Raw genomic sequence first — 24,388 nt, 5'->3', positions numbered from 1 at the left:
ATGCTTCCTAATCTCCTATGTTTGATTCACTTCATCCATTTCCTATAGTAGTAAGCACTGCATTCATATCACTGTGTAAAGAAGTTACTTCTGAATTCTGTACTGAATTTCTTGATAGCATCGAATAATGCTTTTCCCTATCCATGGATACATTCACTCAATATTCTCAAAATCTTACACAATTTTAAAGCTAACTACTAAAATCAGAATCAGAATATCACTGGTATATGTTGTGAAACTTGTTTTGCAGTAGAAGTACATTGGAATACCTAATATAAAAACCATCAATTACAATAAGAAATATTATTTATTATATTTTTATATATACACATACAGAGTACTGTGCAAAACTGTTAAGCACATGTACAGTAAAAAAAATTGTATAGTGAAAATTCTTTAAAAAATAAAATGAAAAGTTTCTAAATATCGAAAAACTATAATAAGCAGTAACAGTAAAAAACTAAATCAAATCAATATTTGGTGCGACCACCCTTTGCCTTTAAAGCTGCATCAATTCCTTTAGGTACACTGTTGTGGAGTTTTATAAGAAAATCGTCTGGTAGGCTGTTCCAAGCATCTTGGAGAACTTCTGCAGACCTTGGCTGTCTTGCTTGCTTCCATCTCTCCAGATAATCACTGCTAGCCTCAATGATGCTTGTGGAGGCCATACCATCTGCAGAACTCGTTCTTCTTTTCACTGAAGGTAGTCCATTATGACCTTGGCAATATGTTTTGGGTTCTTTGTCCTGCTGCAGAATGAAGCTGGTATCGATCAAATGTTTCCCTGATGGTATTGCTGATGGATAAGAATTCACTTGTACTTCTCAGCTTTAAGGGTTCCAATAATTCCAGCCAGATCACCAATTGGGAAGTTGGATGTTTGGGAAGCTTTTAAAATCCAACAAAAGGCAACTGAAAAAGCTATAAAGGAAAGATGAAATATGAGGGCAAACTAGACAATGATATAAAGCAGGATACTAAAGGTTTTTTCAGTTGTATAAAGAGTAAAGTGGAGGTAAGAGTTGAAATTGGACCACTGGAAAATAATGCTGGTGAGGTAGTAATAGGGACAAAGAAATGACAGATGAACTTAATGAGTATTTTGCATCAGTCTTCACCGTGGAAGACATCAACAGTGTGCCAAAGGTCTGCAAGTGTCAGAGAGCAGGATTGAGTGCCATTGCTGTTACAAAGGAAAAAGTGCTATGCAAACTCAAAGATCTTAAGGAGGATAAGTCACCTGGACCAGATGGACTACATCTCAAAGTCCTGAGACAGTTTGCTGAAGAGATACTGATGTATTGGTCATGATTTTTTAAGAATCACTTGATTCTAGCATGGTCCCGGAGGACTGGAAACTTGCAAATGTCACCCCACTATTTAAGAAGGGAAGAAGGCAAAAGAAAGGAAATTATAGGCCAGTTAGGCTAACCTCAGTGGTTGGGAAAGTGTTAGAGTCTATTATTAAGGGCGAGGTTTCAGGCCAATAATAAAATAAGTCAAAGTCAGCATGGTTTCCTGATTTGGGTATAACTTGGAGAAGGAAGTGTTAGAATCGGAGCAGGAGTGCGGCAAGAGCCATTTTGATTTTTCTTCTTCTCATTGGAGTTAAGAGAGGTGGGACTGTGCAGGCGTGTGACGTCGGGCAGGGAAGCGCATAAGATTTAAAAGGAACACAGCCTTATACAGCAGGCAGCGTTGTTTTGCGGGCAGCGGAGTGAGCCAGGAGCAGAGTGAGGGGCTTAAGGGCTTGGGCTCAATGGGATTAGGTAGAAACGGGCAAGGCAAGGTAGGTTTAGTTTTTAAATTTTTCCTGTTATTTGAGGAAAGGGGGAAGTATGAGTGTGGACAGCTTGTTGTTCTCGGTGTTGGATGTGGTAGGTCCTGGAGTCTTCTAGGCTCCCAGATGTCCACATCTGCACCAGGTGCGCCGAGCTGCAGCTCCTAAGGGACTGTGTTAGGGAACTGGAGCTGCAGCTCGATGACCTTCGTTTGGTCAGGGAGAGTGAGGAGATGACGAAGAGGAGTTACAGGCAGGTGGTCACATCGGGGCCATGGGAGGCAGACAAGTGGGTCATGGTTAGGAGGGGGAGGGGGAAGAGTCAGGTACTAGAGAGTACCCCAGTGGCTGTACCCCTTGACAATAAGTATTCCTGTTTGAGTACTGTTGGGGGGGGGGGGGGGGGGGAAGGAACAGTTTACCTGGGGCAAGAGAAAGTGGCCGTGCCTCTGGCACAGAGTCCAGCCCTGTAGCTCAGAAGGGTAGGGAAAGGAAGAGGAAGGCAGTAGTAATAGGGGACTCGATAGCTAGGGGGTCAGATAGGCGATTCCGTGGACGCAGTCAGGAGACCCAGATGGTAGTTTGCCTCCCTGGTGCCAGGGTCCAGGATGTTTCTGATTGCATCCAAGATATCCTGAAGTGGGAGGGTGCGGAGCCAGAGGTCGTGGTACATATAGGTACCAATGACATAGGTAGGAAAAGGGAAGAGGTCCTGAAAGGAGAATATAGGGAGTTAGGAAGGGAGTTGAGAAGAAGGACCGCAAAGGTAGTAATCTCGGAATTACTGCCTGTGCCGCTCGACAGTGAGAGGAGGAATGGAATAAGGTGGAGGATAAAAGCGTGGCTGAGGGATTGGAGCAGGGGGCAGGGATTCAAGTTTCTGGATCATTGGGACCTCCTTTGGGGCAGGTGCGACCTGTACAAAAAGGATGGGTTGCACTTGAATCCTAGGGGGACCAATATCCTGGAGGGGAAATTTGCGAAGGCTACTGGGGAGACTATAAAGTAGAATAGTAGGGGGTGGGAATAAAATTGAAGAGACTAGGAAAGAGGAGGTAAGTTCACTAATAGAGAAAGCTATTAGACAGTGTGTGAGGGAGGACAGGCAGGTGACAGAGAAGGGGAGCGCAAAGACCAAAGATGCAGGGGAGAAGGAAGACAAAGATAATAAAGTTGTTTGCACTGTTAGGGATAAACAGAAAGTAAGAGGTAGAGAGTTTCTTAAGTGCATTTATTTTAATGCTAGGAGCATTGTAAGAAAGGTGGATGAGCTTAGAGCATGGATTGATATCTGAAAATATGATGTTGTAGCTATTAGTGAAAGATGGTTGCAGAAGGGGTGTGATTGCCAACTAAATATTCCTGGATTTCATTGCTTCAGGTATGATAGAATCGGAGGGGCAAGAGGGGGAGGTGTTGCATTGCTTGTCAAAGAAAATATTACAGCAGTGCTTTGGCAGGATAGATTACAGGGCTCATCTAGGGAGGCTATTTGGGTGGAATTGAGGAATGGGAAAGATGCAGTAACACTTATAGGGGTGTATTATAGACCACCTAATGGGGAGCGAGCATTGGAGGAGCAAATTTGGAAGGAGGTAGCAGATACTGTAGTAAGCACAAGGTTGTGATTGTGGGAGATTTTAATTTTCCACACATAGACTGGGAAGCCCATTCTGTAAAAGGGCTGGATGGTTTGGAGTTTGTAAGATGTGTGCAGGATAGTTTTTTGCAGCAATACATAGAGGTACCAACTAGAGAAGGGGCAGTGTTGGATCTCCTGTTAAGGAATGAGATAGGTCAGGTGACGGAGGTATGTGTTGGGGAGCACTTTGGGTCCAGTGATCACAATGCCATTAGTTTCAATGTAATTATGGAGAAGGATAGGACTGGACCCAGGTTTGAGATTTTTGATTGGAGAAAGGCTAACTTTGGGGAGATGCGAAAAAATTTAGGAGTGGATTGGGACAATTTGTTTTATGGGAAGGATGTAATAGAGAAATGGAGGTCATTTAAAGGTGTAATTCTGAGGGTACAGAATCTTCATGTTCCTGTTACGTTGAAAGGAAAGGTTAAAACTTTGAGAGAGCCATGGTTTTCAAGGGATATTGGAAACTTGGTTCGGAAAAAGAGAGAGATCTACAATGAATATAGGCAGCATGGAGTAAATGAGGTGCTCGAGGAATATAATGTAAAAAGAATCTTAAGATAGAAATTAGAAAAGCTAAGATATGAGGTTACTTTGGCAAGTAAGGTGAAAATAAATCCAAAGGGTTTCTACAGTTATATTAATAGCAAAAGGATAGTGAGGGATAAAATTGGTTCCTTAGAGAATCAGAGTGGACAGCTATGTGTGGAGGCAGAAGAGATGGGGGAGATTTTGAACAATTTTTCTTTGGTATTCACTAAGGAGAAGGATATTGAATTGTGTAAAGTAAGGGAAACAAGTAGGGTAGTTATGGAAAATATGATGATTAAAGTAGTAGTAGTACTGGCGCTTTTAAAGAATATAAAAGTGGTAAGTCTCTGGGTCCTGACAGGATATTCCCTAGGACCTTGAGGAAAGTTAGTGTAGAAATAGCAGGGGCTCTGACAGAAATATTTCAAATGTCATTAGAAATGGGGATGGTGCCGGAGGATTGGCGTGTTGCTCATGTGGTTCCATTGTTTAAAAAGAGTTCTAAGAGTAAACCAAGCAATTATCGGCCTGTAAGTTTGACGCTAGTGGTGGGTAAATTAATGGAGAGTATTCTTAGAGATGGTATATATAATTATCTGGATAGACAGGGTCTGATTAGGAACAGTCAACATGGATTTGAGCGTGGAATGTCATGTTTGACAAATCTTACTGAATTTTTTGAAGAAGTTACTAGGAAAGTTGATGAGGGTAAAGCAGTGGATGTTGTCTATGTTGTCAGTAAAGCCTTTGACAAGGTTCCACACGGAAGGTTAGTTAGGAAGGTTCAATTCTTAGGTATTAATATTGAAGTAGTAAAATGGATCCAACTGTGGCTGGATGGGAGATGCCAGGGACTAGTGGTGGATAACTGTTTGTCATGTTGGAAGCAGGTGACTAGTGGTGTGCCTCAGGGATCTGTACTGGGTCCAGTGTTGTTTGTCTTATACATTAATGATCTGGATGATGGGATGGTAAATTGGATTAGTAAGTATGCAGATGATACTAAGATAGGTGGCGTTATGGATAATGAAGTAGGTTTTCAAAGCTTGCAGAGAGATTTAGGCCAGTTAGAAAAGTGGGCTGAAAGATGGCAGATGGAGTTTAATGCTGATAAGTGTGAGGTGTTACATTTTGGTAGGAATAATCAAAATAGGACATACACGGTAAATGGTAGGGCACTGAAGAATGCAGTACAACAGAGTGATCTAGGAATAATGTTGCATAGTTCCCTGAGGGTGGAATCTCATGTGGATAGGGTGGTGAAGAAAGCTTTTGGTATGCTGGCCTTTATAAATCAGAGCATTGAGTATAGGATTTGGGATGTAATGTTAAAATTGTACAAAGCATTGGTGAAGCCGAATTTGGAGTATTGTGTACAGTTCTGGTCACCGAATTATAGGAAAGATATCAACAAAATAGAGAGAGTATAGAGGAGATTTACTAGAATGTTACCTGGGTTTCAGCACCTAAGTTACAGAGAAAGGTTGAACAAGTTAGGTCTTTATTCCTTGGAGCGTAGAAGGTTGAGGGGGGACTTGATAGATGTATTTAAAATTATGAGGGGGGATAGATAGAGTTGACATGGATAGGCTTTTTCCATTGAGAATAGGGGAGATTCAAACAAGAGGACATGAGTTGAGAGTTAGGGGGCAAAAGTTTAGGGGTAACATGAGGGGGAACTTCTTTACTCAGAGAGTGGTAGCTGTGTGGAACGAGCTTCCAGTAGAAGTGATAGAGGCAGGTTCAATTTTGTCATTTAAAAAAAAATTGGACAGGTATATGGACAGGAAAGGAATGGAGGGTTATGGGCTGAGTGCAGGTAGGTGGGACTAGGTGAGAGTAAGTGTTCAGCATGGACTAGAAGGGCCAAGATGGCCTGTTTCCGTGCTGTAATTGTTATATGGTTTCTGTAAAGGGAAATCTTGCCTGTCAAATCTGTTAGAGTTCTTTAAGGAAGTAACAAGCAGGGTGGACAAAGGAAAGGCAGATGTCATTTACTTGGATTTTCAGCTGATAGCAGTGCTGGACTGCTTCCAATTTAGAAGGGACATCAGTATGATGTCTCTCTCGTCTGCTGCACTCAGTTTCCATGGCCAACCAACTGTGTTTTGGTCCTCAACCTTGCCCGTTTCTTTGTGCTTCTTCAAAAGAGCTTGGACAAAACATCTTGAAACTCCTGTCTGCTGCAAAATTTCTGCTTGGGAGAGATCTTGCTAATGCAAAATGACCACGTTGTGTCTTATTGCAATGCTTACTCTAGCCATGGTGTACGAATTGATGATCTGAAGATTAAATTGTCACATATGCCACACCCTTCCCTCTTAGTTTGGTTGGTCTTCACCCAGATTAACTCCTTCTATATCCATTTCAGCTTCATTTAACTTATTATGTCATTGATCATTAGCACCCTAGATCATTGTTATCTTTGTTTATTCATGTGCTGGGTTATATACTTGCAAAGAAATCGAAGTTTTAGTTGAAAAGTGATCTGTAACTTAATATATTACTTTAACAAAGTACAAACATTTTTCTGTACATTTAATATTTTGGAAAATGAATGTTTGGAAATTTAAAATTTGCTCATTTCTTCTGACACAGTAATGCAGAAGACAAAACATAAACATCTAAAACAAGATTTATATAATATTATGATCCCAGCCCCTTCCTTTGTGAGAATCGCAAGAGCACCCGTTGGGGGGGGTGGGGGTCAGTAGACCCAGGAAGTGGGAGAGAGAGATGTGCTGAATAGACTCAGGAAGTGGGAGAGAGAGAAATGTGCCGAAGAGCACGTTCCACCTGGGATGCAAAATAAGGCGACAGTGACTATTGTCTCATGGAGACCATGTGAAAAGCCCTCGGGTAAGGTGGGCTGGTTGAGAGAGAGATTGCATCATCCCAACCTGATTGACAGCTGTGACCCCGTGAGGAAGTATAAAGGAGGGTCTCAGGGGGACAGCCCCTTCAGACGCACCAAGAAGACACGAGAGTGATCCCACAGCAGCGGGAAGCCATTCTGAAGGAAGCCATGTGCGTTAGATTCCGGGATTGGAATTTGTGGCTGGAATCACGGAAAACCGCTTTTAACTAACATCGGGGAGAGGGAACCAACGCTCTCCAGATTTCAAGGAAGCTTCATAAACACCCGACAATTTTTTTCTCTTCTCCCCAATCTCTCTCTCTCGGTCGTAGATTGAGTATTGACGACGTGCATTATCTGAGTGTTTGTATTAACCTTACTTTTGTGCCCCTTTATAAATAAAAACGTTTGAAAATAGTGACATCAGACTTCAACGGACCTCTCTATCTTTGCTGGTAAGTTATCCAGTTACGGGATACGTAACAATAAAAAAAATCTAAGGTGCCCAAGACTTTTGTACAGTAAATATATGAGCAGGATAAAATAGCGATCAGAATCAGAATCTTGTGCAGTACTTCCAGTGTGGTCAAAATGAGGAATTGGTACAGTTTTCACATTATTCCAACTTTTAAAAGTCTCTCTTTCTGGAAATAAACCAAAGTAATTGGCTGTATCTTTCTTAAATAGCCTCCATAAGCCACGACACAAAGTTTGGTGGCTAGTGTATTTATAGCTCAAGGTTCCTGATACCTCAACCTCATATAATCTCTATCTCTACAGGTAACAATGACCTTTCTATTTTGCCTGCCAAAATGTCCACAGAATATATCTCAGCATTTTAAAAATTTTATCTAGCTGATGCCATAGTTGAAATGAAACTGAAACAGCTTGGTTGTGAATGTGGCTGGTATGGAGAGACAAATTTTCAGAACCAGAGCCAGGATGTTAGAGAAGCTTAAAAAGTGCGGATATTAGCAAGATATAACACACAGATCTGCTTCTGTGATGAGGCATCCCACTACCACACACTCTTTTAGAAAGTGGACTCCTGAAGCTGAACAGGCCCTGAGAGACTGCTTCGGTACTACCAACTGGGATGTACTGCAAGGGGGGCTCTGTGGGGGCGTTGAGGAGGTCACTGACTGCACAACGGACTATATTAACTTTCGCGTGGACGCCGTTGTTCCTGTTAGAACTGTTCGCTGCTATCCCAATAATAAGCCCTGGATCACTAGCCACATCAAAGGCCTCCTAAACCAGAAGAAGAGGGCCTTTAAAGATGGCGATCAGTTGGAGCTTAAAAGAGTTCAGAAGGAACTCAGAGTACAGCTCAGGGGGGCAAAGGAGCAGTATAGGAGGAAGCTAGAACAAAAGCATGAAGGAGGTGTGGAATGGGATGAAGATCATAACCGGATGCGGTGCAAAGCGGGGGGCAAACATAAGTGGAGATGTGGAGAAAGCGAACCAGCTGAATAACTTCTTCAATAGGTTCGATAGCACAATCTCATCCTCACCGCAGAACTCCACACCAGGCTTGTCTCTCTATTCGTCCTCCCTCTCACTTCCCTCACAGGAAAATAGCCACTCACAGGAGACCTTACCCACGCCCAAGATTACGGCTGCACAGGTGGAAGGTCAACGGAGGAAGATCTGTACCAGCAAGGCGGCTGGATCGGGTGGAGTATCCCCACGATTACTGAGGGCCTGTGTGTCTGAGCTGGGAGAACCCCTTCAGCGCATCTTCAACATGAGCCTGGAGCAGAGAAGGGTACCCAGACAGTGGAAAACATCCTGTATTGTCCTGGTACCGAAGAAACAACAACCAAGGGAGATGAATGACTTCAGACCTGTTGCTTTGACGTCGCACGTGATGAAGACCATGGAGCGGCTGATAATACAGAATCTGAGGCCACAAACCAGGCACGCCCGGGATCCTCTTCAGTTTGCGTATCAGGAGAAGGTGGGAGTGGAGGACGCTATCATGTACTTGCTGCACAAATCCCTCTCTCACCTGGACAGGGTCAGTGGTGCTGTGAGGATTACATTCCTGGACTTCTCTAGTGCCTTTAACACCATCCAGCCCAGGATCTTAAGGCACAAACTAACGGAGATGGGAGTAGACTCACACATGGTGGCTTGGATAACGGACTACTTGACAGACAGACCTCAGTATGTGCGGTTGGGAGACTGTAGGTCTGACACGGTGGTCAGCAGCACAGGAGCGCCGCAGGGGACCGTGCTCTCTCCGGTCCTGTTCACCCTGTACACATCAGACTTCCAATATAACTCGGGAGTCCTGCCATGTGCAGAAGTTCGCTGATGACACGGCCATAGTGGGGTGTGTCAGGAATGGTTAGGAGGAAGAGTATAGGAAACTGATACAGGACTTTGTGATATGGTGCAACTCAAACTACCTGCGTCTCAATATCACCAAGACCAAGGAGATGGTGGTGGACTTTAGGAGACCTAGGCCTCATATGGAGCCAGTGATCATTAATGGAGAATGTGTGGAGCAGGTTAAGACATACAAGTATCTGGGAGTGCAGTTAGACGAGAAGCTAGACTGGACTGCCAACACAGATGCCCCTGTGTAGGAAAGCACAGAGTCAACTGTACTTCCTCAGAAGGCTGGCGTCATTCAATGTTTGTAGTGAGATGCTGAAGATGTTCTATCGGTCAGTTGTGGAGAGCGCCCTCTCCTTTGTGGTGGCGTGCTGGGGAGGCAGCATTAAGAAGAGGGACGCCTCATGTCTTAATAAGCTGGTAAGGAAGGCGGGCTCTGTCGTGGGCACAGAACTGGAGAGTATGACATCGGTGGCAGAGAGGAGGGTGCTGAGTAGGCTAAGGTCAATCATGGAAAACCCTGAACATCCTCTGCACAGCGCCATCCAGAGACAGAGAAGCAGCTTCAGCGGCAGGTTGCTGTCAATGCAATGCTCCTCAGACAGGATGAAGAGATCATTACTCCCCAACGCCATTCGGCTCTACAATTCAACCACCAGGGGCAAGACATGTTAAAGTGCCGAGGTTAGGACTGAGCTTAAGTTACCACTCAATGCACTTTAGTAAACTATTTAAGAACTTTTTAAAAGCTAATTATTAATGCTTTTTGGGAGGGTGATTTTAGATGCATATCATATTTATACTGTTAAATACTGTATGTAATTAGTTTTGCTACAATAAGTGTATGGGACACTGGAAAAATGTTGAATTTCCCCTTGGGGATGAATAAAGTATCTATCTATCTATCTAACTGTTACATTAAACCATTCGTTCCTACCCTTTCAGAGGTTATCACTATTCTACCCTTTCCTTCCTGTCTTCCATGCAACTGCTAATCAACGTTATTTCTCTTACAGAATTCTTACAAAGGGTCTCAGACCAGAATAATTACCTCTGCTTCTCTTTTCATAGATGCCATTTGACCTGCTGGATGTTTCCAGCATTTTCTGTTTTTATGGCATGTCATAAAGCTTTTGTTTATCTATTGCAGTGTTCCCAAAGTGGGATTAAATACTGGTATCACAATGGTAAATAAAACCAAATCCTATGGTCTCAATTCTTAACTACTCAAGAGCTTTGTATTAAGAACAATGAGCAGCTTGCACTTGCAGAGCACGCAAGTTTTGAAACCGAAAATTCTTTGAAGACTCGAATGCTTCATTCATTAATCATCTCAAGAATATTATGCATAACATTGCTTATTTGTCAGAATTATTTGCAAAGTTTAATGAAATAAATTGATAATTACAAGAAAATGATATGATTTTAAAATCAAATCAGTCGTCTCCATATTCCTGTCCAAGTTAACCATATTTAAGTGCAACATTGGTTGTCATGACCTTTTTCCATTTCTGAACCTCTCTGAGTTGGAAGAGAAAGAAAGAATACCAGATGATGATCTTCAAGTATACTGTGCCCAGCTGGTTAAGCTGCAAACACATGTCAGAGACTACAGGATCTTCTCTTGATCCAAATTCCAGAATGGGTAACAAATCCATTTGTGAACATGTGTAATGAGGAATTACCAGGAAGGATGCAGGAAGAAGCAATCTGACTACAAAATGACTTTGAACTGAAGCCAAGATTCAAAAAAACCATAAAGACTTTTGGTTGCGGAAAGAATTGCCTGATGGCTATCATGCACCATAGAATACGGTCAAGATCTTCTTCATTGCCTTTCCAACATCAGATTTTGTGGAACGTTGTTTCAGTGCAGTCGCTCAACTTCTTTCAAAGCAATGAAACAGACTGCAAATTACTGATTGTAGGGATCTGAGACTCCTGAATGATAATCAGCATGATATTGAGAAGCTGATATCACTGCCCCAACCCATCCATCTCAGTGAAAGGTGAAAAAGCAATGAAGTATTGAAAAGTTGGACTGCTAATATATGCTCTAAAATTGTTGATAAAATTGTTTTTATTGTAATTAAATAAAGAAATAATTATATTTGTACCTTTAAATATATTTGAATAATTTTCAATTCCTATTTTCCTTCACTGTGCAATGTAAATCAAAATTCTTTATAGTTTTCATGTAATGACTGGAAAGACAGAGGATGTGATTTGGGAGCCAAGGGTTGGTAACCCTAAAAGGTTTTGGAACCAATAATCTAGTGGATCAACCACAAATGGCTGTCATCTATGACACTGATAATCTCTGGATGAATTGCAGGTTTAGTATGTCTATCTGAAAATGGTTGTATACATGTAATACTGATCACTTACACTTGTGCTGAGTTCTGCTTTAATTTAAGATAATTCTGTGGCTGGTTGGTAACTACCAAAGCTATACATAATTATATGCGGCAGAACTGTGAAGGTTTAGCTAATCAACTGAATATAGGAACTGGCAGTTTCATCTCTATAGATTTGCGTTAGAGCACCAGAATGATACCTAGTTTTCTGATACAGCTAGTGGATGCCAAATTATGAGTTACTAGATCTGTTTTTTCCCCATTTACTATGATGGTGCAAAAGAACAAAATGGCATCCTCATTGTGTAGATACTTTATCCAAACAAGGACAGTTTGTGGCAATTCCAACAAGTGCCATCATTTGCAATAGGTAAAATGGTTTTGATAACGTTCATGGAGTTATCATTCATAAAAGTGTCCCAAACTCAGTTCTGAAGAACTCATCCTTTGGGACATAACCAGTTCAGTTAGCAGCAATGCTACTGAGCCAATAACACAGAAGGATATGGTAGACCCACTTAGATTACATTGTCTCTTACTACCCATCTTACCAAATGGCATTCAACAACAATCAGTAGTAGAAACCTTTGGCATTATCATTCTGAATATCTTGCTACCAGTTGACCAGATGTAAAAAGGAGAAATCTGAAGTGATGAAGGAGTTGGGATTGTTGGCTGCTAATTACTGTTTGCAGGGTATGAATATATCAGGCTGCTTCCCGACTTCAGAATTAATCTAACCTCGGAATGTTTCCAGATGTTAGCAAGGATGATTCTTCATGGTTGATTAAACTGGGTGTGCCTTTGCCATATCTGGTTCATTTCTATTTTGCTTAGGAAATATTTGTTACAACTTTGCAGTTTGCTAGATGATTTCAGAGATAAGAGGCAACAATATTGCTATGGTCTCAGACACACACTAGCCAGAAATAGCAGGCTTCCTTCCTTAAAACAGTTATTGTTGAAAGATAGCTAGATAGCTGGATCACCAATGCTACGTGTTTATAATAAATGTAATCACTTTCTACAATCAAATAGATTTGATTAAAATAAAATCCAAAGCACACATTTCAATAGCTGGAATTTATATTATAGGTTTAGGTTATTAATTCCAGTCTTTTAGATTAGTCTAAAATATATAAAAACACTACCCTGCTTTCTTTCCATCTGAAAGAAGTCTATGGTTTTAATCTCAATTTCTCATTAATTCTTCCTCAGCTTTAAATACACATGCAGCAACAAAGCTATCCCTGTAAGTAATATAAAATACAAATCCTGGATAAGCTAAATAAATGGGATATAACCACGTAAAGATAATTCATTCTGATGGAAAAGAAGAAAAATGAACGGAAACATTCGTGTTTCAGATTTTTGACAGCTTTACAGCTTTGATATTGGAATTAACTATTTGCAGTCTCAAGTAATGTAAATAGGTTAGGTTTGGTTGGCACATCACAAAACTGACTAAGAAAAACACAGCAACAATTATGTTGAATTTTGTAGAACCACTAAAAATCAGTGGTCTAAATATTAATACCCTGAGAAATAATCAACGACTTCCAAAACTTAGATGCAGAAACTTTTACAGCACATGTCAAATGCTATAATTATCCTGAAATCCAAAGGAGGTAGATGTTTCTTAGCATATCATTGATAGACCCGATGTTGTTGGTTATAGACATTATGCAAAGTAAAATGAAACTACAGTTGTGTCACAATGAAGTTCTATATTTGCCTGAATACGCAATGATACAAGTTGCTAAATTCAAATGCAAAGTTTTTTTTAAAATTGTATTTAATCGTATTTAAAAATACAATTTTTATGCTATGAGCCATCAAAGCACTGTTTGGTTAATTTTGATGCTTACCTTTTTCCCCAATGCTTTGGATGGTAACTGTAAGATAGAAGAAAACAGTTAAAATGTTAAACTCTATATTTATATTTTAATTGTTAAACCCAAATGGTAACACCTATTTTGACAGGAAGAGAAAACTTTAATCCAATTTAATGTATAGCTCAGCCACCAATAGCAGAGCTGAATTTTCTAGCCTGTAAAATACATGAAGTAACACTGCATTTGTGTACGACTTTCTTAAAGGGGTATTTTTGATATGTACTTCTGGGAGAAAAATTCCCAGTGGCTGTCCATATAAGCCCTGCCTCTGGAATCAAAACATCATCCGTGCATGTTTAGTCACAGTCTGTGCACACCTGCCCTACACTTCTGAAACAAACTCACAACCACGCACTCAGTTCTGAAAACAGTTATCATTAGTTGGTGCTGCAGTCCTAAAGACTGTGTTAACAAGGTGTAATTGGCTTCTACAATAATTAAATACCCATGGTAGAAAAGCTTTGTTCCTATAGATAAAAGATGATGGCCTTAAAAGGAAACAAAACATTATTTCATTATCAAGTTTATCTTTTCAACATAAGTAACTTCTAAAATATTTCACATGCACAGGTTTCCCTCTGACATGTTATCTAAAGTACAACCTTTATGAGCAAAAGCTGTTGGCTAGGTACTTTAATAGTCATATAGAATCAGAGCACAGAAATTGAATGTCATGGATAAAATGGATTTTCAGTCTATTTCACAGGGTAGATGTCTGAAACTGGGGAGGGGGGCAGAGGTTTAAGTTGAGAGAGGAATGATCTGAAGGGCAATTTCTTCATGGAAAGGGTACTGGCTATATGGAACCTGCTGCCATAGTAAATGGTACAAGTGCTTAAAAGAAATTTGGACAGGGAGAGGGATATGGGCCAAATGCAGGTATTGGCATTTATCTCAGGAAGACTCCTCGGTCAGCCCTGAATTTTTTGCCCGAGTCCTCCAGGCCCAAAACATCGACTATATTTTTTTCCATAGATGCTGCCTGGCCTGATGAATTCCTCCAGCATTTTGTATGTGTTGCATGGATTTCCTGCATCTGCAGATTTTCTCTTGTGATTTTCATCTTTACTTTTAATGAATGGAGTAGCTTTACAAACAGTTTATCAGTTGAATTTTGTTATTTAGAAAAGACTGTTTAAACATTGACTGGCATTGAGAATATCTCTGCCCACTAAAATATCAAAGATATTATTTCTGAATCTCTTACTAACATTCAGCATCAAAGATTATATATCTGAGAAAAATCTACTCATAATTCATTTTCCATTTTGTTGATACATGAGGGTTCTGAACGGTTCTTCAGAATTGCCTGTAAACTGATTTTTCCCATTAGTCAGCCAATTAACATGAACATTTATTTATTGTCTTCACTGGTACAGAGTCAAAATGTCAAATATCCAATGGCTAATTGTATCTGCCTTAATGAATAACTGGATGTTACACTGTTTCATAAAGTATTTCACAAGTGTGTGTCAATCAAAGAGATATACTTTGTTAGATTCCAAAGCAAATTTCTTAAATGAATTCTCGATTTGGCTCATACACACCATGCTGCAACCATTTTGCACCTCTGAATCTTCAGTTCACACAGCAAAAATGAAAGAGGTACAGTATTGAGACGAGGGCATGTCCAGGATGGTGACAGCTCTTAACCTTTACATATGAAGGTTACCAACCACCCCACAAATCTCTTTAACCCACTACCATCAGGCAGAAGGTATAAGAGCATCAGGACTGCTAGACTGGGCAATGGCTTATTCCCTCAGGCTTTGAGACTAATGAATATTCTGCCACCACTGAGGTCTTGTCACTCGGACACCAAGCTGTTTCCTTGTATTACGCACTACATGCTCTTTGGATTATATTTTATTAATTTACTTGTGGTAATATTTTATTTTATGTGCTGTGTGTGATATGTTTCATGGGTGCACTGTTCAGGGATACATTGTTTCATTTAGTTGTATATTTGTATAATCAGATGACAATAACCTTCAAATTAATTATAGATGTCATCTTCTTGAGGTACCACCTCTTGAAGATGTCTTCAATGGTGGGAAGGGTTGTGCCCATGATAGAGCTGGTTGTGTTAACCTTTAGCAGCCTCTTTTGATCCTACACATTGGAGTCTCTATACCAAACAATGATGCAACCAGTCAGAATGCTCTCCATCATACACATGTCAAAACTTGCAAGTCTTTGGTGGTATACTAAATTTCCTCAAACTCTTAATGAAATGGAACTGCTGTCATGCCTTCTTTGTGATTGCACTGTATTGGGCCCAGGGTAGATTGTTGCATCTTAACACCTAGGGATACCCTTTCCACTGCTGGCCACCCCCTCCCATGAAACTGATGTATGTTCCCCTGACTTTCCCTTCCTTAGGTCCACAATCAATTCCGTGGTCTTGCTAATGTTGGATACAAGGTTGATGTGACACCACTAAATGAGCTGATCTCACTCATGCGCAACTCTTCATTGCTATCCGAGATTTTGCCAATAATTATAGTGGTATCGCCGGCAAATTTATCGATAGTGCTTGAGCTGTGTTGATCCACACAGTCATGAGTCTACAGGGTAGGGTGGTTGCTTAAGCACACATCCTTGATGTGCGCCTGTGCTGATTGTCAGCAAGGAGGATATGTTATTACAGATTTGTACTGATTGTAGTCTCTCAATAAGGAAGTCAAACATCCAGTTGTGGAGAAAGATACAGAGGTCCAGGTTTTGAGGTGCATTAATTAGTACTGAACGAAGCTAAAAGCTTACTCAAAGATCTGTGTTTTAAGACATCTGTTAAAATGGATATAGCAAGGTGGGGAATTATAGGATAGGAATGCCTAATTTCAGGACTTTTAACTGAAATGCATGATGCATCAGAACCTATAAAATGAAGGAGGGCAGTGAAATTATTAATGATACTTTGCCTTTATACAGAACACTGATGTACAGGTTAATATTGCAAGGCACTTCTCAATAATATCTAAAACTTAACATCAAGCAGATATGAGGGCAAATGACCAAAATCCCAATTAGAGGCAGGTTTAAATGTGTACCTTAAAATTCTGAGACAGAATGAACTCCAGTGCTTAAGGTCTACTAACAATGGCTACTAACAATGAAACACAACGCGTAAGCAAGAATAGGAGGGGTGCAGGGTATCTCAGAGGTTAAATAGCAATTACAAAGGAGAGGGCAGAGGCGAAGAGATTGTGTAAACTAAGGTGTTGCTTCATTTAAGTTTACAAACATTTGACTTTGTCAAACCGGATTGACAGTACATAAGAAACAGACTTAGATGATTTCAAATTTACAGAAAATAGGAGATATTTTACTAGGAATGTGTAAAACTAGGGAGTTTAATCAAATCTAGGGGGTAATAATGCTGTGATGCTAGTTTAAGCTGCAGATGAACGTGGTTTGCCACTGTTTGGACAGGTAGTATTTGATCTACAGGTCTTCATGGGGTCAGGTATGACAAAGTTTACATTAATCTGGTTCAGTTTCTCAGTTGTCAAGATCTGCATTGAAGCTACCAGAAAAGGAATCAAGTTTGTAGTCAAGATTGAAAACAATAGATTTAATATTCCCAGTATTTCATTAAAGAAATTTCCATTTTAATAAATGTTTGACTGTCACTCCAGTTCAGCTTGCAACTTAACACTAGTGAAGAGAGGATATAGTCCGAAAAAGTATCTACTTGAGGTTCGTTCAAAAATGGTGACCGGCGGTTGCTGCGCCCTTACTCAAATGCCACTGCGTTAGTTAACACAACACAAGAATGAATCAGGAACTTCCTGATCAATGAGATCACTTTTCTACCTGAACCAAGAAAACAAAACACGGAAGTTTAACTGGTGGACAGCTGCGAAGTTCTTCGTTTACAAATTTAAATATTAAGTTACCGTCGAAAACGTTCGTCTTAAACTACAAGAAGCTGCTTAGTGGAACATACTTCACACCACTTGAAGCTATTTTTCTCCTATGTTCTCGTCATTACCACGAACGCATTTTTTTTTGGGGGGGGAACAACAAAAAAAATTCTATAAGTGATGACTGAATCAGAATCAATTCTACCGTCGATTAAAATCCGGTAATTAACCCATTCACTTTAAGCTAATCGGATCTACGGGACAGTGGTTGTGGTCACCTGCAGCTGGACGGACTACATGGAAGCTGTTAATAACGGAGCAGCATGTACCCTCTGCTAATGCCGAACCTGTATCAGGCACCTACCTCTCCCCGGCGATTTCACCGGGATGGGAGTGGGAGACCAGCACAGACACTTCCTCCTCCTCCTCTGCACCACAGTACAACAAAATGGTTCAGAACAATACAAATCGTAACATGCATTTATATTTTACTCACAGATACATAATTCTACCACATAAGCGTAGTAAGACCAACAGACAACGAGCGTGATAAAAATGACAGGGATCCAACCGACCACCCGTTGACAACACCTCAGGACATTCGACGGCGCCATCTTGACCCACCCCCAGCCCAGCCGGAGACACCGCACATGCGCACACTACCTCTGCGCGGCATCGCTGGCGGGCAACCGTCACGTGACGCACGCTCGTCCATCCCACAGTTTGACGACTGTAGGTCTGAGTCGTGTTGTGACCATTATTGCACCAGTGGCTGCAGATAATGAGGTCTGTTCAAGCGTAAAACACATATATCTTTCGGAGTTACTGAGGTTATGAAGCGGGCTATTTAAAAAAGGTGCTACCAAAAGTTAGATTTCGAGGTCTCTGATTCACTGTTTGGTGGGGCTGCGCGCATTCCCTCACACAATCTTACGGTTGTGGAAGCTCACTCAGGAAAGGGGAGAGAGTAAGTGAGCTGAAGAGAGTTTGGGTCTCAGGTTAGCTGTCGTAGACTACCCGAGAGCGGGACAAACGGGCGCATTGGTCTGCCAAGGTGTGGTGTGCGGTCTGTGGGTCGAAGGGACGAGCTCCTGGTGTTGGGCTGATTGTAGGATCGCGGTCATCAATTGAGATCTGGAAAGAAACAGCGCCGGCTCCGACCACCCCGATTCTGTGGTGAGATTCAGAAAAGGCAGCCTAAGGCGGTATACAAAGCCAATCCTTTTATTAATAGATGAAAGTAACAAATTGCAGATGATGGCGTCAAGACCCCTAAACAGGCTTGAGAATGAGAAGCTAGTTAAGTGGGAAAGAAGGCAGGGGAGGGCAATGGTGGAACAAACGGAATAATTTTCTGTTTGCATTGCTAGTAATAGTAGATAATTCAATTCATAACCTGATAGTAAAACTACTCCATTCGTTTAAAGTAAAGATGAAAATCAATTTTCACACCCCATTCTGATATGTCCCTTCATGCCCTCCTCTACCGTCGCGATGGCTGGAGGAGCAACACATATTCCATCTGGGTAGCCCCCAACCTGATGGCATGAACATCGATTTCTCGAACTTCCAGTAATTGCCCCCACCCCATTCCCATTTCCCTCTCTTACCTGCCTATCACCTCTCTCTGGTGCTCCACCCCTTACCCTTTCTTCCATGGACCTGTCCTCTCCTATCAGATACCCCCTTCTCCAGCCCTGTATCTCTTTCACCAAACGACTTCCCAGTTCTTTATTTCACTCCTACCCCTCTCCCGGTTTCATTATCACCTGGTGTTTCTCTCTCTCCTCCCCCCACCCTCTAACTATCTTTTTTCCCCACAGTCCTGCTGAAGGGTATTGGCCTGAAAAGTCGACTGTACTTTTCCTTGGATGCCGCCTGGTCTGCTGAGTTCTAGTATTCTGTTTGTGTTGCTTGGATTTCCAGAATTTGCAGATTTTTCCATTTGAAATCAATTTGTGTTTTGGGTTTTACAGAACATTCATAATGATTGATAAAATACACACAATCAATATGGTAGTATCTGATTTTAGCACAAAAAAAATCACCAGCATAGTTGTTTCTTTTAAATTTTCAACATCCTTAATACCTTCTGAACATTAAAAGTTATGATATTTCAGCCGACAACCTAGTGTGTATATTTCAATCTTTATTGGTCATAACATGTTTTAAAGTATTAGAAATTACACTCTTTTGACTGTGATTGAAAACCAGGGATCCCATTCAATTAAACCATATATAGGAGCAGAAGTAGGCCATTTGGCCCACTGAGTCTGTTTCTCCATTCAATCATGGGCTGATCCAATTCTTTCAGTCATCCCCACTCCCCTGCCTTCTCCCCATACCTTTGATGTACTGGCTAATCAAGAACCTATCTGTCTCTGCCTTAAATGCACCCAATGACATGGTCTCCACAACCACTCATGGCAACAAATTCCACAGATTCACCACCCTCTGACTGAAGTAATTTCTCTGTATCTCTGTTTTAAATGGACTTCCTTCAATCCTGAAGTCATACCCTTTTGCCCTAGACTTTCCTACAATGGGAAGTAACTTTGACATACCTAAAGATGATGATTCCTGGAATCATTCTTGTGAATCTTCTCTGAACCCTCTCCAATGTCAGTATATCCTTTCTAAAATAAGGAGCCCAAGACTGCACACAATACTCTCAAGTGTGGTCTCACAAGTGCCTTATAGAGCCTCAACACCACATACCTGCTCTGACATTCTATACCTCTAGAAATGAATGCCAACATTGCATTTGCCTTCTTCACCACTGACTCAACCTGGAGGTTAACCTTTAGGGTATCCTGCACAAGGACTACGAAGTCCCTTTGCATCTCTGCTTTTTGAATTTTCTCCCCATCTAAATAATAGTCTGCCTGCTTATTTCTTCCACCAAAGTGCATGACCATACACCTTCCAACATTGTATTTCATTTGCCACGTCTTTGCCCATTCCCCAGAACTATCTAAGTCTTTCTGCAGACTCTCTGTTTCCTCAACACTACCCACTCCTCCACCTATCCTTGGATCATTGGCAAAGTTAGCCACAAATCCATTAATCCACATGTATTGACATACATGGAATACACTGACATACATTGTAAAAAGCAGCGGTCCCAACACCGACCCCTGTGGAATTCCACTGGTAACCGACAGCCAGCCGGAATAGGATCCTTTTATTCCCACTCTCTGTTTTCTGCCAATCAGCCAGTGCTCCACCTGTGCTAGTAACTTCTCTGTAATTCCATGGGCACTTATCTTGCTAAGCAGCCTCATGTGCAGCACCTAGTCAAAGGCCTTCTGAAAATCCAAGTACACTACATCTACTGCATCTCCTTTGTCTACCCTGCTTGTAATTTTCTCAAAAAATTGCAGTAGGTTTGTCAGGCAAGATATTCCTTTCAGGAAACTATGCTGGCTTTGGCCTATCTTGTCATATACCTCCAGGTACTCTGCTATCTCACCCCTAACAATCAATTCCATCATCTTCCCAACTACTTTTGTCAAGCTAACAGGTTTATAGTATCCTTTCTGCTGCCTCTCACCCTCCTTAAATAGCAGAGTCATATTTACAATTTTCCAGTCATCCAGTACAATGCCAGAATCTATTGATTCTTGAAATATCATTTTTAATGCCTTCACAATTTCTCCAGCTACTTCCTTCAGAACTTAAGGATGCATTCCATCAGCTCCAGGAGATTTATCCACCCTCAGACCATTAAGCTTCCTGAGCACCTTCTCAGCCATAATTTTCACTGCACATACTTCACTTCCCTGACACTCTTGAATGTCCGGTATATTGCAGATGTCTTCCACTGTGAAGACTAATGCAAAATATGCATTCAGTTCCTCTGCCATCTCTGCATCTCTCATTACAATATCTCCAGCATAATTTTCTATTGGTCCTATATCTACTCTTGACTCTCTTTTGCCCTTTATATAATTAAAAAAGCTTTTAGTATCTTCTTTGATATTAGTTGCAGCTTCCTTTCATAATTCATCTTTTCCTCCCTAATGACCTTCTTAGTTTCCTTCTGCAAGTTTTTAAAGGTTTCCCAAACCTCTATCTTCCCACTAGCTTTGGCTTCCTTGTATGCCCATTCATTTGCTTTTACTTTGGCTCTGAGTTCACTTGTCAGCCAAGGGGTAGAGTCCTTCTTACATTCAAAAATTTCTTCTTGTTTGGAATATATCTGTCTTACACTTCTCTTATTTTTCACAGAAACTCTAGCCATGCTCTGCTGTCCTTCCTGCTAGTGTCCCTTTCCAGTCAACTTTGGCCAGTTTCCTTCTCATGCCATTGTAATTTCCTTTATTCCACTAAAATACTAACACACTGGATTTTAGTTTCTCCTTCTCAAATTTCAAAGTGAACGCAGTCCTATTCTGATTACTGTTCCCTAAGAGTTCCTTAACCTTAAGCTCTCATCACCTTTGGTTCATTGCACAACACCCAATCCAGCACAGCTGATCCCTGGAAGGTTTGAGTTACGAGGAGAGACAGGATAAGCTGGGGTTTCTTTCCCTGGAGCAAAGGAGACTGGAGAGAATTTATAGGAGTTTATAACATTGAGTGGTATGGATAAAAGGGATTTTCAGTCTTTATTTCACAGGGAAGGGGAGTCTAAAACTGGAGGGCATAGGTTTAAGTTGAGAGAGGAATGACTTGAATAGGATCTGAAGGGCAATTTCTTCATGGAGAGGGTAGTGGCTAATTGGAATGTGCTGCCACAGTAAATGGTACAGGTTGATACAATTATAATGATTAAAAGGGATTTGGACAGATACTTGTAGAGGGATATAGGCCAAATGCAGGTATTTGCATTTACCTTATAGGAAGTCACCTTGGTCAGCACAGACATGTGTGGGCTGAAGGACCTGTTTCTGTGCTGTATGATTTTAAGATTATTAAAATCGCTTAAATTTATTTTTAAATGTCTTACCCTTAAATTGTAAGAAAACTAATATACTCTTTGAGTTTTGCAAATTACCCAGATTACTTTTCCTCAACTTTTGTCTTCACAACTCATTTAGATTTTTTCATGTTCATCCTGGAATCTGGGTGTTACTTTATATTAAAATAATATTTATTAAAATAAATTATATTAAAATATTATTTTCTTCAACCTGAAGTCTATCATTTTAATATTGTAGATTTGCCTTAACACTGTAGTACCATTTGGCAGATGGTAGCAGCTGAAACAGTTTGTAGTTGGGGTGGCTGGAGACTCTGATGATCCTCCAGGCCCTTTTTACGCACCTGCTGCTGTAAGTGTCCTGAATAGATGAAAGATCACATCCACAGATGCGTTGTGCTGTCTGCACCACTTTGCAGTGCCCTGCGATTGAGAGGAGTACAGTTCCCATGCCAGGTGATGACACAGCCAGTTAGGATGATCTCAGTGGTGCTCCTCTAGAAAGTTCTGAGGATTTGGGGATTCATACCAGACTTCTTCAGCTGTCTGAGGTGAAAAGGATGCTGTTGTGCTTTTTTCACCACATAGCTGGTATGTACCGTCCAGGTGAGATCTTCAGTAATGTGTATACCAAGGAACTTGAAACTACTCAACCTCTCAACTACAGTCCCATTGATGTCAATAGGGGCTAGACTGTCTCCATTCCTCCTGTATTCCATGATCAACTCCTTAGTTTTTTTTTCAACATTGAAGGAAAGGTTGGTTTCTTGGCACCACTGTGTCAGGGCATTGACTTTTCTGCTGTAGGCTGTCTCATCACTATTGGAAATAAGGCTTATCAGTGTCATGTCATTTGCAAATTTGATCAGCAGATTGAAGCTGTGCATAACAGCACAGTTTAGACAGTATTTTGTAGGTGGGAATTGGCAGTCCTGTTCATAGTACATATATCTGGTTGAAATTTCATTTTGGCATCCACTATAACTTCAAGATTAATAATAGTCATAGAAAAGTACAGTGCAGAAACAGGCCCTTCAGCCCATATAGTTCATGCTGAACTATCGACCTGCACTTCATAACCCTACCATCCAGAAACCTAGCTTCACATAAACGTTCCACGTTATCATGAGCTTCTAAGTGAAGAAGTTTCCCCTTAAATTTTTCACCTTTCATCCTTAACCCATGACTTCTGATTGTCCCTACATCTGTTATCTTTACCTTTTATTCTGACAGCACATACAAGCATTGAACTTTTAAAATTTCACTTTTAAAGGCTTCCCACATATCAAGCACACCTTTGCCAGAAAACAGCCTGACCCAATCCATATTTGCTAGATCATTTCTGAAACTATCAAGTTGACCTTTCTCTAATTTAGAATCACAACTTGTGAACTAGAGCTACCTTTTTGCATATTTACTTTGAAACTAATGGCATTGTGATAACTAAATGCAAAGCGTACCCCTACACAAACTTCTGTCACCTTGCCTGCTTCTTTCCCTAATAGCAGATTAAGTATTGTACACTCTATTGTTGGGACTTCTCTGTATTAAAACAATGTTTCCCATCCAGGTAGCAGAGTTTGTTGCAGAATAAAGATGATGACATTTAGATGGAATTAATTTTGGCTCAAATTAGGTATTACACAGTTAGTATGATAAATCGGACTAATTTAGGTGAGATAAGGCCAAGAATAATCAGGATGCATGCAGAACCCATTCTGTCAGAACCCATTGTCTTTTGAGAGTAAGTAAATTTCAAAGAGAGCCAACCATTCTCTTACTTCACTTGTTAGGTTGGGGGAAATCATTGCAGGTAATTATCTAGTTATAATTAAGTGGACAAGATTGGGTAAGACTGATTCCTCCCAGAAGGATGTCAGAGAAAATTTTTTGAAGACAAATTGTCTGACCAGTCAGTTGCAGCTTGGAAAGAATGGAGACGAATAATTCATCCATTTCCTGAATTAGTTCCAAAGAATAGTTATGGTTAAACTGAGAGTCATTTAAAATGAATAAACTCTACTTGGGCTTCCAGCGAAATACAGATATCAATTTTAACCAACATTTCAATGACAAACCCTGCCACCTTCATCAGGGATGATCCTAGTAATGTCTAGTCCAGTGATATATACATATTTATGTCCCGTTGTCCATCTCTCCTGATTGTCCTCATCCAATCAGGTTTCT

General features: G+C 40.8%; 1 protein-coding gene across 2 annotated transcripts in view; it reads right to left on the bottom strand.

Moving 5' to 3' along the window:
• The window catches only part of LOC132391268 (palmitoyltransferase ZDHHC20-B-like), a 115,906-nt gene extending 97,994 nt beyond the window's left edge, over positions 1-17,912 (bottom strand). Inside the window, exons 1-2 of one of the 2 annotated variants that reach the window (XR_009511153.1) lie at positions 17,774-17,910; positions 13,382-13,408 (exon numbers count right to left, since the gene is read on the bottom strand). Coding sequence is in view for 1 of the 2 variants with exons in the window: in XM_059964210.1 (XP_059820193.1) it covers positions 13,382-13,408; positions 17,774-17,891 (145 nt within the window). In the remaining variant the exon portion in view is untranslated. Of the gene's footprint in view, positions 1-13,381; positions 13,409-17,773 lie in introns of both variants that reach the window. The other variant, XM_059964210.1, reaches the window with a different exon arrangement.
• Between the last annotated feature and the right edge of the window lie 6,476 nt (positions 17,913-24,388).

Source organism: Hypanus sabinus, chromosome 3, assembly GCF_030144855.1.
Source record: "Hypanus sabinus isolate sHypSab1 chromosome 3, sHypSab1.hap1, whole genome shotgun sequence".
NCBI lineage: Eukaryota > Metazoa > Chordata > Chondrichthyes > Myliobatiformes > Dasyatidae > Hypanus > Hypanus sabinus.
Note: the sequence above shows the minus strand (reverse complement) of the source record. Positions and strands in the feature narration are given on the sequence as shown.